The sequence below is a fragment of the Cnephaeus nilssonii genome (assembly GCF_951640355.1).
Source record: "Cnephaeus nilssonii genome assembly, chromosome: 9".
In the NCBI taxonomy this organism is placed as follows: domain Eukaryota; kingdom Metazoa; phylum Chordata; class Mammalia; order Chiroptera; family Vespertilionidae; genus Cnephaeus; species Cnephaeus nilssonii.
Window position 1 is genome coordinate 36,826,200 of NC_137080.1, and position 24,682 is coordinate 36,850,881.

Below are 24,682 nucleotides of genomic sequence, written 5' to 3' on the forward strand. Positions count from 1 at the left end.
GCACATGCCATGTTGCAGGTTTGATCCCTAGCACAGGGGGGTGTGCAGGAGGCAGCCAATCAATGATTCTCTCTCATTGGTGTTTCTATCACTCTCCTCCTCTCCCTTCCTGTCTCTAAAAATCAACAAAAACATTAAAAATATTTTTAAAGATTGTATGAAACTTGATAAAACATGAAGTGACAAAGAAAATGTCCCAGCCCCAAATTATGCCTTTTGGTCATAGGAAAGCTATGAAATGGATATAAATGACAATGTTTATTCAAAGTACTTGGCATAAGAGGAGAGGGCACTAGTTCCAATGATAAAATATGCTGCAACTGCTCAGTGGGCATGCCTTGCCTGCAGGCAGACCTGTTTGCTGCCTTTCACCTGCAAACATGGCAGGAAGTGGGCCACGCCCGTGCCAGGAGCTCAACAAAGACTTACAGAATCCCTGCTCTTTGTTCACCCAGCCCCACCCGGCTCCCACCTGACAACCATCAGTCTGTTCTCTGTGTCTATGAGTCTAAGCACTAGAGTGGTTACACCTGAAACGATACAAAACAAAACAATATTGAATGTAAACTGGAACTGAAAAATAAAATTTATAAAAGACTTATTAAATTAATAAATATTCCACATTTGCTTTCCCCCTGTCTCTCATTTTCGCAAAAGGAGCTGTAAGTCCAGAAACCCTTGACAATGTCACATTTTGTGCTTGGACCCTTTCCTATTGTGAGAGTACCCCTGGTGTTAAGGACCTGGTGTTAAGAACTTCTGTTTTGAAGTCAGACCCCGTTAGAATCCTGATTCTACCACTCAATAGCTGTGTGATCTGGGTGGGTTGATTAACTTCTCTGAAGCTCAGGTTTCTATGGAAACTGCTTGGATTTGGTTTAGGCTTCACCTCTCACAAACTGTGTGACCTACATAGGCCGCAGTTTCTCTATCTGTAAAATGTGGATGATAGGACACTCATTTCCTGTGTTCATTGGGGATTGCTTTGGACATTACATGTAAAGCGCTTAGCATGCTGCTTGGCTGAACACATAGCAAGTGCTTGATGAAAGTTGCTTATTAGTTTTTCTTTTCTTTTTTTTTTACTACCAGTTGATACAAGATTTAAAAAAAAGATGGATATTGTGTTCTGAGGGATGGCACACCTAAAGCAAATGTTAGGGACTTTTTAGCAATATACAGTGAGAGCCAATAAATGCTTATTTCGACAAGTCATTGTCTTAACATATTTCCTAAGGTGAGATTTTTTTTTTTATATAACCTACATCTGAATATCTAGCACATTCCTTTGAGTATTGTATGGTGTCGTTATGTGGTGGTCAGTACTAATCCTTTTGTGTGTAATGTTTCTTTCTCTTCTCATTTTAATCGCTACATAAATGTAACAGAAGGCTCAAAACTGGTACTGCTTGTATTTTTTCTTGCAGGATTTTAAAAAAATCTTTTTATTTTCTGGCTTTTAGCCATACATCTGTTTATACTATAATTTGCTTTCACTTAATCCTCTTTTTTCTCTTAGGTTGGGACTTGTGCATATGTCTTAATTATAACCAGAAATTATTTTTACCTAATTCTGTATTTTATAATGATGTTTTCTTTTTCTTAAAAAAATATTTTTATTGATTCCAGAGAGGAAGGGAGAAGGAGAGAGAGAGAGAAAAACATCAATGATGTGAGAGTATCATTGATCAGCTGCTTCCTGCATGGCCCCTACTGGGGATCCACCCTGTAACCTGGGTATATGCCCTTGACCGGAATTGAACCCGGGACCCTTCAGTCCACAGGCTGACACTCTACCACTGAGCCAAACAAGCTAGGACTGGTGTATTCTTTTTCTTAAAGAGGGTCCTCAAATTAAATAAGCTTCAAGCTCCAGAAAGCCAGGATCTGCCCTAGTTACATTATAATTCTTTTTCAGGGGGAAGACTTGACACATTCAACTTAAATTTTTTTAAAGTGAATGTTATTATGGGAGCATTATGAGACTAAAGATATCTTTATTTTCTCATTCCACTTGAGTTCTGACTGAATTTTGCCTTACTTCTTCAAGAAAATGCATCTGTGCTTTCAGTAAAAACTTATAGCCATAGAATTTATTGAATGGCTAAAATAATGTCAGTATCTGGCTTTGAAGTATATGCTAGACTTTAGTATGCAATAGATAAAGAAGAGAGCCAACTTCATTAAATGATGCCTCAAACCCACCTTTTTCAGGCGAAAGGAACTCTGTGATCTTGTAGCCCCCTTTGGGGAATGCATTGCACATTTCTGGGCTGAGAGAGGAAGGGAGGAGAGTGCAGCGTAGTGGACATGAGAATCCTGGCAGGAGAAGAATTCTCATGGTTCTGGAACAAAGGAGGAGGAGGCAATAAGGAAATGCCCAGAGAACCCAGAGGAAGGGCAGTGATCCCAGGACTAGAATGTTGCTGAGCATTTCAGGAATTGCTGAGTAAGAACAGAGAACTTTGCAGTGAGGACTATAACCTCCAATAGGCATGGGTTGCTGGTCTATTGCACTGCCACTAACCACCTCTCCATAGAAGGCTTCAACTCTGAATAACTTTTTCAACAGGGGCACCGCTCTGTATAGGTAACTGAAGACACTGGAATATGTGGAATGCATTTAAAATAAGGTTGAGTTACCAGCAGCATCACCATCAACTGGCCTTCTGGTAGAAAAGCACATATGCAGGCCCCGATCCAGACCTGCTGAATCAGAAACTGTGTACCACTATTCACTAGTCCTCTGTGTACCAGTATTCACCAATCCTCTGTGTACCACTATTTACTAGTCCTCTGTGTACCAGTATTCACTAGTCCTCTGTGTACCAGTATTCACTAGTCCTCTGTGTACCACTATTCACTAGTCCTCTGTGTACCACTATTCACCAGTCCTCTGTGTACCAATATTCACCAGTCCTCTGTGTACCAGTATTCACTAGTCCTCTGTGTACCAGTATTCACCAGTCCTCTGTGTACCAGTATTCACTAGTCCTCTGTGTACCACTATTCACCAGTCCTCTGTGTACCAGTATTCACTAGTCCTCTGTGTATCAGTATTCACCAGTCCTCTGTGTACCAGTATTCACCAGTCCTCTGTGTATCACTATTCACCAGTCCTCTGTGTACCAGTATTCACCAGTCCTCTGTGTACCAGTATTCACTAGTCCTCTGTGTACCACTATTCACCAGTCCTCTGTGTACCAGTATTCACCAGTCCTCTGTGTACCAGTATTCACTAGTCCTCTGTGTACCAGTATTCACCAGTCCTCTGTGTACCAGTATTCACTAGTCCTCTGTGTACCACTATTCACCAGTCCTCTGTGTACCAGTATTCACCAGTCCTCTGTGTACCAGTATTCACTAGTCCTCTGTGTACCAGTATTCACCAGTCCTCTGTGTACCAGTATTCACTAGTCCTCTGTGTACCACTATTCACTAGTCCTCTGTGTACCACTATTCACTAGTCCTCTGTGTACCAGTATTCACTAGTCCTCTGTGTACCACTATTCACTAGTCCTCTGTGTACCAGTATTCACTAGTCCTCTGTGTACCAGTATTCACCAGTCCTCTGTGTACCACTATTCACCAGTCCTCTGTGTACCAGTATACACCAGTCCTCTGTGTACCAGTATTCACCAGTCCTCTGTGTACCAGTATTCACCAGTCCTCTGTGTACCAGTATTCACCAGTCCTCCCGGTGGCTCTGATGCACTGGCCCTGGCAGCACTGTCCCGCAGAACTTTGTGTGACGATGGACATGTCTGATGGCCGCCCTGTCCAGTATGGTAGCCACTAGCACAGGTGACTATCGAGCACCTGAAATGTGGTGGAGGAAGTGAAATTTCAATTGTATTTTATTTTAATTAATTAACATTTAGATGGCCACACGTGGTGAGTGGCAGTTGTACAGGACAGCACAGCTCTGCTACGTAGCATTCCTAAACATTCCTATGCATTTACATCGAAATAAGTCCCTGCATCATACACGACACAACAAAACCAAAAAACGGCATGCCATCAGTAGAATTGCATATTGATGTCATCTATTTCCTTATTCCAGTGTTGTAATCATTAACGAGACCATGTTTGGGATGGGAGCCTTGCAGAGCGTCAGTTAAATATCCAAGAGGAGAAAAACAGTTTGTATGTATTTCCAAGTCTTGTCAGAATATGGCAAATAACTCCTTCTTAGATGATTGTTTCTGCTTTAGATCCTGAGGGTGAGGATTTCTTAATAACCCCAAAACCTGAGTTTCTTAAAGAAAATGAAATTCAGCCTGTGCTTGAAGGACACTGTGGGGCTCTGTGTGTGTGGGTGGAGCGGAGAGGTGGAGACCAGCAGGAACTTTTGTTGGTGTTCCACACAGAGAAAGCAGCATGAAGCAAGGATCCAGGTGAGACATTTCATGGCATTTCGGGGAATAGCAAGGAACTGTGTTTGGCTAATGTGTAGGGTTCATAAAGTGTTGTTAATCAAGACCCCAACACCATGTATGCAGAGAAGGCCGATGGAATCCATAGCTGCCCTCGTTCCTAACTTCCAACCTTTGATTCCTCCCTCCTCCCTTCCAGTCAGTGCAGTCTGAGGTAAGATGATCACGGTGTGGAAGTGAGGGGTAGAGGAGAGGGGCCAGGTGTAAGAAGTTACAGAAGCAGAGCAGACAGGACTTGTTATCTGACAGGATATTACACGGACTGCCTGCCAGGAACTCTCATAGAAACTTGATACCACAGAGGAGTTAGGTCCTGCTCAGGAAGAACTTATAGCCCAAGTAACGGGGATGGGGGTGGGGTGGGGGGAGGGAAGGGGAATCAGGCATGTCAACAAAGGAGTGGAAACCATGTTATTTACTTCCCCAGGAGTCCATCCAGGGTCCAGAAGTGGAGGTCGTCAAGGTGACCCTGACATACAGCACCTCCCCCCCCACCCCGCCCACAAGACCTGTTGCTATTCCCTCATCTCCTCTCAATTCTGTCTCTGACACTTGCTTTCACTCACTGCTGATCCTTCCATAATTTTCACCCCCAGGACAGTATTATTTCTAACTCATATTTCAGTATATTGAAAAGTATCTCAATCACCCAGTGAGGTTATTGTGTGTCCCCCTAAATCAGTGCTTGCTTTCTGCACTTGGGCCATGTTTTGTGCAGCCTGTGTCACCTTTCCGGCCTCTCCATGCTCTGAGATCGACTTGGTCCCGCCTCGAAGGCCTCCCTCTTATTGAACCCCAAGCACATGTCTGGCTGAGGAACATTTTATTTGGGTGTTTTCTTGGTCATTTATTTGTTCACACATCTGTTTGTTTAGGAATAGTTTATACATGCTTATATTTCATGCCCCATCTCCTTCTGGAAATACTTGAGCATGCTTGCATGAATATGATTAGGTCAGAAAAATAAATGAACCAGGTGAAGGCGATGTAAGGCACGGGGTTCTGGTCTGAGGTGAGAGGCTGTGTGTTGGTTTTAGCGGCCCAGGGAAGTGGGGTAGAAATAAAGAAATGAAAGCTGCTGCCTGGTGCTGTCCTTGGTCCTGTCACAGCCTTCCTGCATGACTCTGCCGTGGCCAGGTGGGTCCCTGCTGCCACCTCCATCCTGCCTGAATTGGCGCTGCTTCCTTGCTGTTGTATGTCATCCATAGCCTTGCTGACTTCTGGCTTCTTGACTTGTCACCAGCTCACACCAATGACCTGCCCTCACCTGGGTTTCTGAGCTCTTGCATTTCATCACTTGATCCGGTCCAGACACTTGCTCAGCAGCCTTTGGAACAGGCTGGAGATCTGGCAAAAGAGTCTTTGTGTGTCAATATTTTCCTTATTTTTTAAAAATTCACTTGCCGAGTGTTGCTCCCCTACAGGGGTTATTTCTGTGAGCTGATCACTACATAAAACTTATTTTCTTCTATTATTATTTCAGAATTGGCCTTACATTAGCTTCGAGTAGCCCTTTATATGTCTCATAATATGCAGGGTGAGTCTTATCTCCTTCCCCCTGGTGGTAACATAAATCTTGTCATGTTACATTTCTGCCAGCCCACAGTGATAATTGAACCTGATCTAATGGATTTAAAGTCTAAGGCTCTTAAAGAGACTTTAAATCCTCTTGTTCATTTACGATAGATTAATTTCTTCTATTTTCCTACAAGAACACGATCCTCTTTTTAATGTGTTCAGCTTTAGTTTTGTAGGTGCAGGTATACATATCTTGCTTTAAGTAGACTTGATACATAAAAGCTTGGATTTACTTGAATCATTAAAAACAACCTTTCATAATTAATCCAAAAAGCAGGAAGAAGTTGTGTTGACATAATTATTTTAAAATTATGATTGAGCTCTGCCAATGGGGTTCAGTGGTTAGAGCATTAGACTGGGAACCAAAGGGCCAAGGATTTAATTCCCGGTCAAGGGCATGTACCTGGGTTGCAGGTTTGATCCCCACCCTGGTTGGGGTGAAAGCGGGAGACAGCCAATTTATGTGTCTCTGTCACATCAATGTTTCTCACTCTCTCTCTCTCCTCCTTCCCTTCTTCCCTTCCACTATCTCTTAAAAAAAATCAATGGAAAAAATATCCTCAGATGGGGATTAAAAAATAATAAAACTGTTAAAATTATGATTAAACCCTTTAATGCCTCTGAAATGATACCAAAACGTTGTTTCATCTACCTTCTTTGAGACCCTCCTACCTAAGAACGTTTTCAGTCATTCCGGAGATTACAGACAGTTAACAGTTGTTGTTTTTTTCCAAGAAACTCTATTTAAACTAACTGCATTAGGATTGCACTTGAATATTCTGATATGATCATTTGCATGATTTTTAGTGCCACAATTGTAGAAAACCGGTATTAGTATATTACAATTGGCATATCTTATTCAGAGATGTTTAGAGCCTTATAATAACAATAATAGTGGGTGCATTATGCAGTAATAATGGAAATTATATTTGCAAAATAGTAGTAATAGAACATTCTGAAATGCCAGAAATCGAAGAATCACAGGGTAAGAGAAAACCATGTTTTAATCACAGCATTTGGCTATCTGTGCTCCTGGGCTGCACTATGCCTGTGCTGCGCGAGATAGACCAACCTGTGCAATCTGATGGAAGTGGAGCATTTTCAGTCACGGACATCAAAAGGGGGTGTGGATGTTGTCATGTTTGAATATAATTTTTGATCTTTAGAATGGATTAGTGTTTTGTAAATGAAAATTGGATTTACAAAGAAAGCATATATTTGCTATGATTTAGCCTAATAATTTGGTTATTTTCCAGTTGCTCATAACTTCTGCTTAACAGCTTATCTTAAAAATGTTTGGAAAAAAATATGTAAAGTACATTCCTCTGTATTTCATAATGATAGTTTTTAGGCCAATTTTAGGCTGATTAGTTTTACCCGGTCCCTTTAATGCTTTGATTTATTGATCGTTCAACATATGCAAACTCACAGAAAACCATAGTAAAACAATAAATCTATAAGGAACCTAAGAAATTCTTGACTATGTGAATTGGCATAACAATTGTTGATTTTTGGTTTTGGATATTTTCTGTACCAATTAGAAAGTGTTTTGAAGTTTTGATAAAAAATCTCCTTTGGCAGCTTAATTACCCTCATTCAGGAATATTCTGCCTAAGACTTCAAAAATTAAACAAACCCAAGGAAGTGCCAAGGCCGCAGAGATGAAAAAAAGGCAAATTAATTCGATTGCATCCAATTGACAAGAATTATTTTAGCCTTGTGTATGTTCACATGGAACCTGTCTTTGCTCTGTTTCGTTCAGAAAAGAAAGTTGTTTATTGTTTAAGTTTTCCTCTTTCATTTTGAAACCGTTGAACCAACCAGCTGGTTTATAGATATCTACCCTTTTCTTAGGCCTCTTGGTAATCTTGGGGTTGTTATCATCATCCCTTTTTCTCTGATGGACCAGGAGGTACTATCCAAGGCAAGAGGATGAAAGTGTCTCCCACAGGATCTCAGGATGCTGGGCAAAGACCCTTTTCTGGGAGCAATTATGTCTAAATTCTATGCATCTTCTCCATCCACCTCTGAAATCCCGCAAGAAATGCTACCTCTGCAATGAGAGCCTCATGACTCAGCTGCATCTGAGAAACTTACCGAACAGCCATGCGCTGAGAGAGAGGAGAGGTTGGGGCAGAATTGGTCTTGGTCCTTACCCATCCCTCTCCACAGGCACAAATATTCTACGTCCACGGGCTGGGTATGGCGGCTTCAGTCGGCGCTTCCTGGAGGGCTGCTTAGTGAGGTGCTGTCACTTCCTGGGGAGCCGGCCTTTGCTCTACTGCAGTAATGCCTCCATCCCCTTCATTCTGGTCTGTGTCTGAATGTTGTCACCTTCCCTGGTGGTCTAACTGTCCACTTCCACTTCTCGTTATTCCTTGGAAGTCAGCTTTACCAAATCCTTGTCTGCTGATGGGGCTGCTTTACTGAGATGATAGATGTAGAAAGTAATTCTTTCAGCTGGAAAGTGCTCTGCAAATGTGAAACGGTGATGTCGGTAACAATACTTCTACTCACAGACCTTGACTCGCTCTCTAGTAGCACCTTATTTTCCAAACCCAAGCCTTTTAGGGATTCCGAGTTACTATTTTTCCTCTTGTGGTTTATGGGGGGGTCAGCATTGTGTAGTGGTTAAGAACATGGGACAGATTTGGTTATAATTTCAACCCCTGCCTCTCCAGCTGTGTGACGGGATGGGTTATTGTGGGTCTGTTTCCTGAACTCTTCCCAGGGACACTAAGAGAATCACCCTTTCAGAATTGTTGAGGGCAGCACGTGGATATTGCAAGATGAAGCACTTAGCATAGCGCCAGGCCCATATAGGCGCTCGGTAAAGAATTAGCTTTCATTGCTTTCTGTTATTCTAATGGGTTTTGTGCAAAGCCAGCAAAAAGGAGCTGACTCTCATACCTTAATTAATTGTAAAATCTCTTCCACCCTACTCTTTTTTCCATATTTATCTCATCCAGAATGTGAATTTGTATTCATTAAATGAACAGAGAATGGTAATTTTTACTCAAAAAAAAAAAAAAAAAGAATTCTGTGCTGGTATGTACTTTTTAAAGAAATCATGACATAATATTATTTTTTTACAAGTCCAGTATTCCTGAGAACTCTTTCCCTGGCTTCCAGTCCTGGTGAAGCTGGAGGGGGTACGGTTTGTGAGGTGGTCGCTGCGGCCAGCAGTCCTCTGTCAGGCCCTCTGCAGGCCACCGTTCCGTCTGGACACACTTGGTTCCTCTCTGCTGCACGTGGGTTTCTGGGGAGAGGCTGTGGGCGCAGAGCTTCGTGATACACTCAGTCCAGCATCTCCTTCTCGGGCATCCGTTCCAATTGGGCAGAAAGTACGAGGGTCCATTATGACTTCTGACTGGCATTTCATTATTTGTATGTTAATATTTGGTGTGGATTGAGGTTAGAAATTTGTAAGTGACCATCTGAAAAAGACCTTTAAGTCTAAAATTTGAACAATTCTACTTTCTGGGGAGGTAGTTCAACGGTGATGCTCCTGATCGCACAGTGGCGTTTTAAACCATGCTTATTGAATAAACCATGCTTATTGAGTATGCTGGTCTCCGTTTATCCTTATGTTACAGATTGATGTTCTCAAAGCAGATCTGGAGAGCGCAGAATGGAAAGTTTTGGAAAATCTTATTCTGGAAGATGTCCTTGAGCAGATTGGGCAGCTCGTCTTTGAGATCCATCTCCACTGGCCCGGGTTCGAGGTCAGCGGCAGCGACAGCAGTGTCGTGCGGTTCTGGTACAGCCTCCTCAAAGAGTTAGAACTAAACGACTTCAGGCTTTTTCACAGTTACAAGGATTTATCTAAACCTCAGCTATTCCTGAAGAAAGACATTTTCAACGCAAGTAGCTGTTATACTCTTGGTTGGGTAAATACCAGGTGGAAGTAGGATGCAGGGCCTCATCAAAAACTCAAGGAAATATTTGCAGAATGGAGTATGTCCATGATTCTCATTATCGTTGTGCAGTCTCCCACTGGCCTGCTACCTGCTTGAGGCAGGCGTTGTTATTGCCCTGGTGGTGCATGTGGGCTGGCGCCTGCCATGAGGTAGGGCACAGTTACCACCTGTTGAAGGGGTGGACACGGGAATGCCACAGAAGTCAGCCGTCATCTGCCCAGACCAGGCCCTTTGCCTGTCAGCCTCTGACAGAGTGGGGATGCTCGTCTTCCTTCATTTTTATTTGGAAGATAACCCCCCGCTCACCTCAGTTTTCTCTAAAGTTCATTATGTTTCTGTAGGGTGCTCAAAAAAATGTATTCACACTTTAACAGCTGATAGCTCACTTTTGAAAATGAAATGTATTTTAATACACACTGCCTTAATAATTATTCGAAGGTGAGTATACATTTTGGGGGACACCCTATAAAATCCATGAATTCACCAACATGAAAAAGAAATTACATACATTTTCCATTCTCACCGGGTTGATGAGACTCTTCGGTTGGTAGCCTACTGTTTAACACAGGACCTTGCATTTAACTGGAACTCACCTCTTCCCTGTTCTCCTTGTTCAGCTGGTCAGGAATGTCCTTTACACCTTGTGGATTTCCATCACTCCTCTCGAGCCTTGGCTGAGGCTATGCCGTGGTTTTATAAGAACTGCTGGTTCTGGTATCTGGGAACAGACACACCAAATTCTGTCACTGAGTTTAAGACTAGACAGTCAAGAGCTACAACTCAGCATTCTTTTCATAGCAGCCTTAAATCCCCATCTGTTCCTACGACTAAGCACAAAGCAGAATTTGAGGGTCTTTATTGTTGCCTCTTCTGACTTCACACTTCATTTCTCAACCACAGACTCGCCTATGCTGTTAATTCTTCTCTCTCTCTCTCTCTCTCTCTCTCACACACACACACACACACACACACACACACACACACACACGGACACGGTCTCAAAGATGGGAGGGCCAGTCTCTTTCCTGGGATGCTTACACAGTGTTTCCATAGCACCAATCCTTTTTACTTTAAAAAAAATTTAAGCAGAAAATACAGGTTCTCAATAGTTCAAGTGATCTTTTTTAGTTCTATTTGCAGGATTAGACATTTACCCCCATGAATAATTTTCAAAATTCCTATTTCAAATAAATTAATTACGTAGTATAGAATAAACCAAATTATTATCTTATTATAAGTTAATTATATTTTCTGACACTTTTTACATACCAACAGAGCAGGAAAACCATGCCAGACATGTTTGTTCAAGAAATTTGGGGAGGTAATAGGATACTGGTTACTACTAAACTTTATTCCCTTTCCCATTTTTTTTTTAAATCTATTTCTACCTGAGACATTCCCTGGGTTGGCTTTTTGGTTTCTGCAGTGGTTTGAAAATATCATTCCTCAAGTGAGAAACCAAAATATATTAGAGTTGAATCATCTCACGAATTTGGGTTCAAAAGAAACAAGACTTTCTGAATTAGTGATGGTTTTTAAAAACATAAATGAGGTTTCTGTTTTAAAACCCATAGTACACTAATAAAAGTCACTGAGGTGGGAGGACCAGCTTGCTTAAGTGTGATTTGTAACTGCAGTTCAGCTGCTTTCACTGTCCACAGGAATTTCAGAGGTACAAGGGCCCATAAGAACTCTAAAGTTACACTGTTGATTTGCATGGCATAGTCTCCAAAACAAAGTTAACGTTTAGTCCAGTTCCTGTTTGGATCATGTCACAGATTCTCTTTTATTTTTTTTCATAAAAATTCTATACACTGAAGTACATACAGTAAATGTTTTTATACATTCAATCCTTTAAACCTTCTTATACATTAACATATGAAGTATGATCTTAAGTGTCCAGATGTATACACAGTCATATCAAGATTTTTAATTCATAGTCTTGAAGACTTGGGCGTTACTGAAAGCCCCCTTTGTACAGGGCAAGTTACCATGTATTCCAGATTGGTGCTACAGAACATTGACTTCATCACACTCCACATATATATCTGAAGCAAGAATGGGTGTATTGTTTAAAAAAAAGGTGAACTCAAAATAAGTCACAAACACACCCGCCCACACCCACCTACAAGGCAGCCTGTTCAGTAGTTTTTCGGACTTATTTTATGCTTATTTCTAAGACTGTCCTTCATCCCCTTTATGGAGAGCTTGGAATTTATGATGAATTTCTGACTGTTGCTATGGTTTCCCTGCCTGTAGAATTTACTGTGATTGTGTTGGCCAGGGTTTCTTAACCTCAGCACTGCTGCCATTTTGGGCGGGGCCATTCTTTGTTGGGGGAGGGAGTGCATGGTAGGATGTTTAGCAGCATCTCCCCTGGTCCTCCCCGCTGGACGACAGAGCACCTTTTCCCTCCCCTTTCAGTTGTGACAACCAGACATGTCTCCAGAGGGTGCCAGATGTCCCCTAGGGGGCAGAATCCCCACTGTGGAGAGCTGGGGTCGGCCATGAGAAATGGTCTAGGTTACCACAGCACTGGTGTTTGGGAAGATGCTGCTGGTGAAGAGCAGGCAAAACCACCACAAAGAATACAAACAGAGTACAAACAAACAAACAAAATCAAGGGCCATTATTTATTGAGCACTTACGGTGTGCCCAGCACTGTCATGGATTATTCCTAATTCTCCCAACAACCCTCCAAAGAAGTGTAATTTTCCCAAGTGACATATACAGGCAAGGAAACTCTGCGCGGTTGGATAGTTTATTCAGATGATTCAACTAATACTAGTAGATGGTGGGGCAGGAATCCACATCTTGGCCGGTCAGATCCCGAAGCCCATGCTGGTCCCTCCACAATGCTGCCTCCACAGCCTCTAACAAATGTAAGATGCTTCTTTCAAAGTACATATTTTTGCCTTTCTATTAGTAAATGGGGGGGGGGGGGCGGGGGGGGGGAGACTACAAATATACTAAGACCAGACCTGCAAATCTATTAGAGTTGGGGTTATTTTTGTAGCATGAAGGTTTAATTTTAAAAGCCTACTTCATTAAAATATGCTTGCCAAATGGAGACTTACTGACAAAATCTGGGGACCCAACGAATTCTCTGTCAATATGTTCAGGTTGCCAGGAAAGCTCTTGCAAGGGCCTGGAAGTGACTCTTGGCCCTGGCTCATCCCAATACTTGGCACTTTTCCTCCCGGGTTTTAGAAAGGGCAGTCGCTTGGAAGTGTAGTGTGAGTTCCCTTTGTTTCAAACTAGGTTTTGATCCTAGATAAATGAGCTCCGATGTGAATACCTGCGACATAATTAACTCTTACCAGAGCAATGCTCATAAGTGAATCTGAAAATACAAATTTAATAATGCTCTTATCCAGTGATAGAAAAAACTGTTCTTTTTCAGGTGAAAAACATGTGAGGATGTAAGAGATTCAGAGGTCACCTTTTAGCACAAACTTTGTTACAATTTGAGATTAAAGTAAAAGAAAAACAATTTTTCCTTTCCCCTTTTCTTAGAGTGATTGTATTTTATGCAGTTATACTAGGCTATTATATAAATATTTGTAGCTATTTGACATGTGCAAATGAAGAGAGCCAGGGAGAAGTAAACTTCCATTAGAATTGACTGACCATCCATGAATGTTTACATCAGGGTAGAGCAAAAGTAAATTCAGGAATTTACAGTGTTTACTTTGAATCGGCTATTCATGTAAGCATTTCTGCCTTGGCTGTAAGAGTTCAGTATATAATAAATACAGTAGAAGATTTGCATTTCCTAAGTATTATATGTTGGGATTTTGCAAAACTTGGATTTATACCAGAAAACTAGCTTCATCATATTTTGCCAGATTAAAAATGAAGGCCTTATTTAACCAGATTATTATACTTAACAATGCAATGGTAGCTCCAAGCTCAATTAATATAATCTCTTCTTCTAAAGATAAATTTATGTTTTCCTTTTAAGCAATAACAATTTTTTTTTTGTATTAGCCAATTGCTGGCTCTGTGAATTCAATAAAACATTTAAACTTGGGTTAAAATTTCTTCCCTTTTCTTACATTGAAAGAGGTATTTGACCTTTACTTATCACATGAAATCATACCCCCCAAATTTAGTATATTTTTAAACTGCCTAAATTTAGAAATTATTGAAATTCTTTAAATAATGTTATTGTATTTCTGTCCTTAAGAAAAATAAAGTAAGCAAGCTTAATGTCATGCTTTAAGTTTAGCACTATATGGAAAAAAATGCTCATTCTCAACACATTAAAACCAATGCTTTGTAAAACTAGCAACTTCATATGATTGTATAAAATACTTTGTTTTTTTAGAGATTGGTTTGGTGCAATAAGATGAGCTGAAACAATAAGGGATTTACTTTCCTGTCAATTTTGAATTCTAATCTGGACTATTCCCACAGAGGAGCCCAGTATACCTAGGGCAGATATGCAATCAATTTGTACCAGGAAGCTATAGTGGTTGGTAAGTAGCTGTGGTCCTGAGCCATTCTCCTCCACTGTAGTTCCTCCCACAGGACTCCCAGACCTCTCCAAGATCGAGCAATTAATGCACAGCACACTAGGCAGCTTGTAGGACCCTGCCCTAGCACAATGGTTGGCTTCTCTTCTAACTGCTCTACGTCCTATGTTACTGGCCATTGGATATTTTGATGTCACCACTGGGTGGGTAAAGATGATGAGCACAGGTCCAAGTGTGTTCTATAACATGAATGAAACCACAATCATGTCAAAAATAAGCTATTATCTGTACAACACAGTATTATTTCTCAAGGATTGATACCAGCTCAAACATGGCTTCCCCAGGGACTCCCTCCCTTCCCCCCCGTTTAAAGCCCACAGCTATGTGACCCTGTGATGCCCTCCTGTCTCTGTTTCCACACGCCTTGTACTTCAATATATCTGCTTATTTAATGGCTGTCTTTCCCAGGAGACTGTGCACTCCATGAGGGAAAGGGCCAAGTCTGAAGCCCCAGTGCCTGCCAGGTAAAAGGTGCTCAATAAATATTTGTTGGATATGAATAAAGAAAGCTATTTCTCATAGGATTTTTCAGTGAATTTATTTCATCAGCATTTGTTACTGAAAATTTTTTTCTGACATGAGAAATACCTTTGCCATTTAGATGTACCACTATCTCTCCTGTTGGTTAAATTTAGACACACTTTATCCTGTTCTTGACATGGCTGTTTATTGCTCTGCTTCTGGTAGTCCTCATTCCCGATTAATGCTAACCTGGAGATCTTTCTTAGGAACTTGAGAGCTATATAATAATTGAATTAAATAAATACAACAATAATGGAAGGCTCAATTATGACTACAAGATATTCTAGGCTATTAAACCTCGATCTTCTCTTCTCATTCCTCATTGACCTTCCTTTGTACCAATTCCCAGAAAACAAACTTTTTAGAGTCAGTGTATAAACCACAATTCCTGTAGCACAGAGACTACTTTTCTGTTTATGAGAGAAGGAAGGTATGATGATGTGAAGCTACTTAGGACAAGGATAGACTGGTATTTCTAAAAAAAAAAAAAAAAAAAAAAAGATTAAAACAGATGTTCAAAGAATAAAAACAAGATGAGAAAAGGTATTGTGTTCTCAAAACTATCTGAAATGTACAAAGGACCTTCCTTGTGATCAGTTATGAGAGGGTGATGGGGGCCCAGCTCTAATGGAAGAGGCCAAGAACTTGTCTGTAGCTACAAGTTGTTTTCCCAAAGAATGAAATAAACACGATTTAAATAGCTGAGTGCTTCTTTAAACCACCTAAGTCAGAGAGAGCAAGCTGGAAGCCACAAAGATTAGGACACCAACCTGACCATTTAAAAAATAATACTCAGTTAAGTGGCATTAGGTGGAGGAGGCAGGATAGTAGGATGAAAGGAGGAAGATTTCAGCATTGCTGCTAACTAGCTGCATGATATCAAGCAGCATCTTTCTTGACCTATTTCCTTACTTAGATTAGGATATTTAATTTCTAAGGTTTCTTCTAGCTTGGAAAACCTCATTATTCTAAGACTTTCATGATTCGGTGTTTAGACAGTGGTAGGATAATTTCTTGATTAGTGTGCTATAAAGGGAACTCTTAGGATAAATTCACAAGAATCCAAATGATGTGATTATTCCAAGAAAAAGCTCAGATAAAAGATGAATCCATTATGATGGCTCTCCAGTCATCAAGTGAAGTGCCCTCAGGAAAAGCACCTTTTTGGATAACACTTCAGCCCCCATAGTTCGAAAAACCAGAATATTTCAGACTGCAATAGTTTATACGTCTGCTCTAACAAAGTGGCAATCTCTGAAGATACTAGATCAAGTACATATATCTATGGTAATACTTCTATATGTATGTGTGTATGCCCATATATGTATATGTGTGTACACACATACACAAACATGTACATACATGTAGAAGGATATATATATAGGTAACATGAAATTTGAGGCAAGTGCTGATAGAACCTTCTATTGATTGGATCTTCTTTTCTCCTCAAGTTACTAGTCCTTGCCTTAATACTGTATTTAATCAATTATTTTATGATCTACAAAGAATGCTGCAATTAAACTATGATGCAGCATTGATTTTAAGATGTAGCTCTAAGAAAAAAAAAGTAGCTCTATTTGAGATGTCAAAATGTGAAAAGTAAGCATCTTTGATGAAATAATACCATCAGTGTTCTATAGGTCTCACTTTTGAGACTCAAATTTTATACCACCAGTGAATATCTTGACCTGGATGGCACTCCACACTTCCCTTCCCCACATCGGAATCCATATGGCTCCCTCAGCTAACCTTGATTTTCTTCTGAATTCTCTCTCTCAGAAAGATGCAGCTGGTCTGTCCACTCTCTGAGAGACACTGTTCTCCAGGAAGAGCCTCTGTAGTTAGTGCTGGTGCTGTAATCCTTCTGGCTGTCAGCCAAGGGCTTGCTGTTTCACTGTCAATGTTTTCTTTCAGGTAATTTACAGACATGCTGGGGACATCAACCAGCCTCCCAATGCATCCTTAAGAATCACTTTACACTTTTCTATTTAGAGGTGCCTGACTGATGCTGCTCCCTGTTCCTTATCTTAAACCTGTCTCCTTATTTAAGACAAAATATCCCTAGCTTGTGCTTTAATATTTAAATCTTCATCCCTTTAAACTTTTCGCTAAAACATTACTTTTAGTCTAACTTATAGTAAGGCAATATGTTCCGAGTGTGACAAAAAGCATACACAGCAGAGAAAAGGAGTCAGACAGTAGGTAACCACTTCATTCCAGCAACAACATGACCTTGAGACGTTTTTATGCTGGAAGGAACCCCACTGATGTGTGTACTCTGAGTGCAACTGTGACTCAGTGTCACCACTAAGTGAATAAATGTGGAATGTTAAACTTATCTGTATACTCTGAGGGCACTGCCCCGTGTTTTTATTATTTAATCAGAATAAACCCATTAATATACTGCACCTACCTCTAAAGCATCATTTTTCTCCATAAAACCAAAATGACCCATTTAATATCTATAAATAGTTTAACTTGGTTAAGACAAAAGGAAACCAAGAATAAAAATTTTGATAACACGTTTTATAAAAAATGCTTTATTTAAAAATAGGATTTCTTTTTTTAAAAAAGAGACAACTTTTATACACAGTTGCTTAGTTTAGAAACAGTCAAAAACACAATAAAATAAAGCCAGATTTAGAAATGATTTGTAACATACACAATACCGGTGCTGAACAAGATAGTTTAAATATACGATTCTTTTATTATTAATCAAATGTGATTAATTCACATTTGTGAAACCCAGTGGTTGGGACTAAAGTAAAGGTCTTGTCTGAATTCTCTCCTCTCCGGGAAACGGCGGCCACCCTTCCTGGCAGGTATAGAAAGGTCAGCAGCGAGGCAGTGTATTCTTGTCTCTGAGTGCTTCCGTGTCCAAAACTGCGGCTCTACCACTTTTACCATTTTTCTATTTTCGTCTTTGACATTTACTTTTATGTGGCTACAGCACCTGGTCATCTATACCAGTTTTCTTTTTTGATATTAATTTTTAAAAATGGATGTTTTTAAGGACAAGAAGTATGAACTGCTTTGATAGCACACGACTCCAAGCTAATGCCTTAGGATATCATCACTCAATATGATGTTGGTCTCCCAGTCAGCACTCTGAGCAGCTATGAACCAATCTTCCCTAGCATGGTAATGAAACATTTCAAACTACATTCAAACATCTGATACAGATTTGTAATAAAGCTGGAGAAATGGTTTGTCAACTAAAGTGCTATTAGCTACTATATTCAAGAGGCTATCTTAATTTCACAATCTCAAATTTTTAAACCCAATCACAGCCACTGCTTCTCAAACTGGGGAACCCTAGCCATATTCCTGGTTGTCAATTTTACTCAAAGATTTAGAAAGACGTTTAAAACTTTACTGATTTTAAAAAGTTCTGTTGAATATATTTCCAAACCAAATCAGAATAATTTTAAAGACATACAACTCGTCAAAGAAATTACAAGTTGGTATTTTAATCTTTGCCCTATCTCCAAAGAGGAATATTTCAGTAGTAATATCTGTGAAACAATGGCCTAAGAGACCCTGGTTTATGAAAGAATAGCCAGGTTCTTACTGACAGTAAATACAAATAAAGTCCAAAGTTCTGACTCATTCTCTTGAGTTTCATCTTCAAAAATAACATAATTGTCTTATTACATACTGATCAGGAAGAAAGTCAAGGAAAGTACTCTGGGCTGATTTGTATTTTAGTTTAATAATTAGAGGAATGCTGCAATCAGAGAAGATTGCTGGCTTACAACTAAAAATACACAACATGTGTCATAAAAAATAGTGGAACTTCTCAATCCAAAAGATTAGAACCTGACCCACTGGCAAGAATAAAACAGTAATTGTGGGTGGTTTTATCCTTCTCTCAGTCACATTAAATTATATCATCCCTGTTCCTTACTTTCTTTTTGTTTAAGAGATAAGTACACGGTACCTTTCTGAGTTGTCATTAACTATATTACCGCCTTTAGAACCCCCAAATCCACGAGGGATTCTTACCCAACTCCAAAGGGATCTTTTCTGTATGTCTTGGGGGTAAGCCCAAAACTGCCTGCCAAGAGTACCTATTTGTCAAATAGAAAACTGATGGTCATTCTCTGTATAAATAATATCTATAAAGAAATAAAGTTGCCAATGAAATTATATGAGCCAAATTTACAAAGTTTTTTTTCAAACAATGTGTCAACTTTATAAGGCCATGTAAGGAAATGATAATCTGTAAATCAAGTTATCATCCAACACATTTAATAATTAAATATAGTTAAATAGGTTATTGGGTCAAAAATAATCCTAGATAGTTTAAGGATTAATCTCATTAATCCCACAACTTAATGAGACCATCCCAGCCACAGGTGATGACTTTAGACGTTTCGTGAGGATGCCACACTGCACCTATACACACTTTATCGTGAGCTTTAAACCGACTGTAGAGTTTTGTGGTCTTCCAGTCCCAGATGTTCAACTTTCCATTTCCATCTCCTGAAATCACATAGCTACAATGGGAAGAAAAATAAATTCAAATTATTCAAACACTTCATCTGTAAAGTAGATGAAGAACAGAGAAAGAGTTTATCTTTTTCACCATATGTAACTCGGTAAGAAGAACAAAGTCTAGGTCTATAATTTAAGTCTATAATTTAAACTTTTACCAAAAGTCATCCCCATTGAGTAATAATCTAAGAGTAAAAAATAATTTTTAACTTGAAGACTGAGATGCCCAAGGGCCACGATGAATGCGGAATCACAATCACTCTCTAGACAGTTAGAAACAGGGTAGGGGGATCAACGTCACTGAGCTGCCAAACACATCCAGACCCCTTTTTGCTGTAGTAGACTCTAGCACCTTTATAACTACTTCCTGGTTCCAATGCCTTTTGAATATGTCTAAGACTGACTCAGAGGCAGAAGTTCTAAGGCCCAATGATCAGGCTAAAGGGATTTCTGAATTACTGTTACACCTATGTATTTTAGCTAAGAATAGGGGAATGAATGTAGAGTTTCACTTAGAAAGACTCTAGGCTTTACAAATCTAGTGTGACTTAGAAATATTCAGAAGTTAGGTTGAGATTTCAACACAGAAAAGCTGTAGTGAAGTTGTTAACTTCAACAATGCAATACATAATTAATTCTTTTGGTGTTCATTCCACCATAGCAATATAGCCATTATAGTCCTCCAAGCCTTGCTTAGAAAAGCAGAGAAAATATGGCATTGCCTATATAGACAGGGACTTTTATGTGGTTAAAGGGCACAGGACTAAACAATATAAGGAGATATATGAAAGAACTTAAAAAAGCAGAAGGTAATTTTCATAACTTGTTCTTGCCCTTTTATCTGGCATTTTGACAATTTGCATAGTTCTCATATAATTACATATGTGAAAGTGACATGTAAAGTGTTATTATTTGTACAACAGAAGTTTATATTAATCATATTTGAATATGAAAATACATGAGAAGATTTAAACTTACCTCATGTCTGGTGAAAAGTCCACCTGACAAGCGTAGCCTGCTACCATATGGCCCTTAAAAATTTTCTTCTTATTTAATCTAAATCTGTTCTGTGCTCCAAAAATTAATATTTGGTTGTCCATTGATTGGCATGCTAGCCATTTCCCTGCAAATTCAATAAATGAGACATTTTAGAGAAAAAAATTTTTTTAAAGAATTTTCATTCTAAATACATTCAGTCATTCATATGCTTTTGTTCCCAACTATTTTATAATAACAGGAAAATAAATTTACCATATCACCTATAAAGTGTTACAAATCTGTCGCTGGCAAGAGTATCCTATCTAATAAAGAGGGAATATGCAAATTGACCATCACTCCATCACAAAGATGGTGGCGTCCAGTCCTCTCAGCCCCGCCGGAGTCCCCCAGTCCCAGGGGGGCGGCCACTGAGAGCGGGCAGTGTGAGCGGTTGGCGGAATGCTTGCTTCGTCGCTGCGGTGACAAGGCAAGTGTTCCACACCGGCCGCGGAGGTCCTCTGGGCAGCGGGCATGGAGAGGCCAGGGGGGCGGGGGGGGAATGCTTGCACTGTCACCCCCGTGACGAGGCAAGTGTTCTGTGCCCGGTTGCAGATGGGCCTCTGGCTGGGGAGGGCAGTTGAGGGCCATGAGGCCGGCTGGGGAGGGCTGTTGGGGGCTATGAGGCCGGCCCGGGAGGGTAGTTGTGGGCCATGAGGCTGGCCAGGGAGAGCAGTTAGGGGCCATGAGGCTGGCTGGGGAGGGCTGTTGGGGACCATGAGGCTGGCAGGGGAGGGCAGTTGGGGGCCATCAGGCCAGTGGGGGGAGCAGTTGGGGACAAGCAGGCCAGCGGGGGGGCAGTTGGGGACAAGCAGGCCGGCAGGCAGAGTGGTTAGGGGCGATCGGGCAGGCAGGCAGGTGAGCAGTTAGGAGCCAGCGGTCCTGGATTGCAAGAGGGATGTCTGACTGCCAGTTTAGGCCCGATCCCACAGGGACATCGCCCGGCAGTCAGACATCCCCTGAGGGGTCCCAGATTGGAGAGGGTGCAGGCCGGGCTGAGGGACACTCCCCCCCCATGCAAGAATTTCGTGCACCAGGCCACTAGTTTGTATATAAAATAATAGATTTTGCTCATATAATCCTGTGTCATTGAACACTCTTCTTACAAAAACGTTTTTTGTTTAAATAAGGACATACAGATATTCCGAATTTAGTGTTAACAAATAAATTAAAATTTTATGAAAAGAAATTAATCTGTATTAAATATAGACAATAGAATTGTGGGGAGAAAGAGACTTCTCTATGTTAATTAAGAAAAGAAAGGAAAAATCAACTTAGGTGAGAAAACCTAGGATTATTAAATAAGACTATATCCAAAAAAATTATGATTAAAAAAATCTCAGTAACTGTTGTTGAAAGGTCAGTACATCTATAGCATAAATTACCTTGCTCTTAAAAGGCAATGCATTACTGAACAGAAAACAGTATTAAACAGATTTATCTTTTTTATTTTGCCTGAGAAAATATTTTATAGTGAATTGCTAAGATGTTCTCATTGTGAGGAACCAGACCAAAATAAAAGAACTCATAATAAATCACTAAATGAGTTGTAGAATATGATTCTGTTGGAAGGAGAATTGTTTTTAAAAACCTGATTCTCAGATGGAAATACTTAGATGCTTAGTCAACATTAATTGCAAATCATTGTTTCATTTTTTTTTCCTCGTAGAAAATAAGAGCCCAGCTGGTGTGGCTCAGTGGTTGAGCATCAACCCATGAACCATGAGGTCAAGATTCGATTCCAGGTCAGGGCACATGCCCGGGTTGGGGGTTCAATCCCAAACAGGGGGTGTGCAGGAGGCAGCTGATCAATGATTCTCATCGTCGATGTTTCTATCCCTCTCTCCCTTACTCTTTCTGAAATCATTAAAAACAACAACAAGAGACTGGGTGAAGTGACTTACATATGAAAACCAATGATTACTTCTAATAATGAAAATTTTCCTTATATAGTATGGCACTGTGACAGAATTGTCCTCAGAGAGAATGACCAAGGTTCTTTTCAAGAGAAATCACACCATGTCTTAGAAACTCATTTAAAACACATTCTAACTCACCATTTGGAGACAAAGTCACTGCAGGCATTGAGTGCATACTGGGTTCTGCTATATACTTGAAATCCACAGGGATATCCCTAAATATTAAAAATAGCATATCAGAGTAAGTAATTTTTAAAAAGTACCTTTAGAAGAAATACTCTTGAAATAATATATTTAATAAACCTTTCATGAAACTTTCTGGGGGGGAGAAAAATCACAAAATGACATTCTATTGCATATTATAAATCTTTTACTTCACAAATGACTTTCTGTGATAATTATAACAGTGTCAATGATTTAGTCTTTAAACTCTATTTGACTTAAACTTTGGCCTTTATGTTAAAAAATCTGTTACTAGAGCTTATTTAATAATAAGCTCATCTAAAAATATGTCATGGTAGGCAGAAGCAAGATGTCTGAGGCAAACCTACAGGGAAACGTTCTTATTTTACCAGTCAACCTTAACTTGACTCTGCAAGCTGGTGAGAGTCCAAAAAGCCATCAGCAATGCAAGTGGAGGGATCTGCAAGCAGGTTGAGCCCCTCCAAAAATGATGAGATTTCAGGACAGGTAAAAAAGATTAAGTGCTTGTACTTGGACACCTTCTATTTTTCAGTTTATATGTAAAACATTACAAATGTGTATGGTACAGGAGAAATAGCATTAAAAAAATTCTCATGTGAATCATGCAAACGATAAAACAAAAAGAATCCAAAACCTAGTCACCTAAATTTAGAATCATCAAAGTGCCTTTTTATTTTTAATATTCTCCATGATAAAAAATTCTTTACTAATTCTGAAGGGTTTTGGTCTTGTTGCTTTTCATGACAATGTTTTTTTGTGTTTTTTTTACAGAGTTATGTGTGGGAAATGTAATTTAATATTATCTCAGAATATAAAGCAGCAATTTAAATTTCAAACTATGGTTCAAGTTCCAAGACTTTAATTAAATGGAAAACAACAACAACAACAACATCAATTTGCCTTTAAGTAAGGACTTTCTCTATCCATTTATCTATCCAGAAGAAGCAAATGATTAGAAAAAAATTCTATCAGGGTCTTGGTGAAAGGAAAACATTTTAAGGTATAACCTGGGGAACAGTATCATTTATCAAGTCAACACTTTATACATCTGAGGTACCAGTGAAACTTACATTCAGAATGACTCAAAAATACTGAAAAGAGCCTCAATTTGAAAAAGGTCCAACTGCAGGCGGGTGGTAAGGAGCGAGGGGTCCTGGACTGTGAGAGCCCCGGACTGCAAGAGGGCGCAGGCCGGGCTGAGGGACCCCTCCCCGCCAGTGCACGATCTCGTGCACCGGGCCTCTAGTAAGAGATACAGAAGGTCATTATATAATGACAAAGGGATCAATTCATCAAAAGGGTAACAGTTGTAAATACTTATGCAGCCAACATCAGAGTACCTAATTATATAAAGCAAATACTAACAGTTGAAGGGAGAAATAAGTAGTAATGCAATATTAGTAGGGGACTTCAATACCCGACTTTCAACAATGGCTAGATCATCCTGACAGAAAATCAATGAGAAAACACCGACCTTAAACAGCACGTTAGAAAGATGGACCTAACTGACGTATACAAAACATTCCACCCAACAGCAGCATAAGACCTTATTTTCAAGTGCACAAGGAACATTCTCCAGGACAGACTGATCACATATTAGATCACAAAACAAGTCTTAATATATTTAAAAATTCTGAAATCAGATCAAGCATCTTTTCTGACCTCAACAATATGAAACTAGAAATTATCAGGAGAAAACTAGAAAATTCACAAATATGTGAAGATTAAACATGCTACTCAACCAAAAAGGGATCAAAGAAGAAATTAAAAGGGAAATCCAAAAGTCTTGAGACAACTTAAAATAGAAACAAAACATACCAAAAATAGGGGATGCAGCAGAAACAATTCAATGAGGCAAGTTTATAGTGATAAAAACCTACATTAAGAAAGAAGAAATATCTCAAATAAAAAAAAAAGAACAAACTAAGTCCAAAGTTAGCAGAAGGAAAGAAATAATAAACACCAGAGAGCAAATAAATGGAAGAGACTAAGAAGATAATAAAAAGATCAGTAAAACTAACTTAAAAAAATAA

The 24,682-nt window shown here is 39.7% G+C and overlaps 2 protein-coding genes across 2 annotated transcripts in view; one reads left to right on the forward strand and one right to left on the reverse strand.

Annotated features, from left to right (window-relative positions):
* The window catches only part of METTL24 (methyltransferase like 24), a gene marked incomplete at its 5' end in the record, with an annotated part of 78,593 nt that extends 65,748 nt beyond the window's left edge, over positions 1–12,845 (forward strand). Inside the window, one exon of the mRNA XM_079779813.1 lies at positions 9,611–12,845. Within this exon, the coding sequence (XP_079635939.1) occupies positions 9,611–9,925 (315 nt within the window). The 3' untranslated portion in view covers positions 9,926–12,845. The remainder of the gene's footprint in view (positions 1–9,610) is intronic.
* Positions 12,846–17,514: 4,669 nt separating this feature from the next.
* CDC40 (cell division cycle 40) overlaps positions 17,515–24,682 on the reverse strand; it is a 50,089-nt gene continuing 42,921 nt past the window's right edge. Inside the window, exons 13-15 of the mRNA XM_079779868.1 lie at positions 22,584–22,660; positions 20,470–20,614; positions 17,515–19,493 (exon numbers count right to left, since the gene is read on the reverse strand). Of these exons, the coding sequence (XP_079635994.1) occupies positions 19,316–19,493; positions 20,470–20,614; positions 22,584–22,660 (400 nt within the window). The 3' untranslated portion in view covers positions 17,515–19,315. The remainder of the gene's footprint in view (positions 19,494–20,469; positions 20,615–22,583; positions 22,661–24,682) is intronic.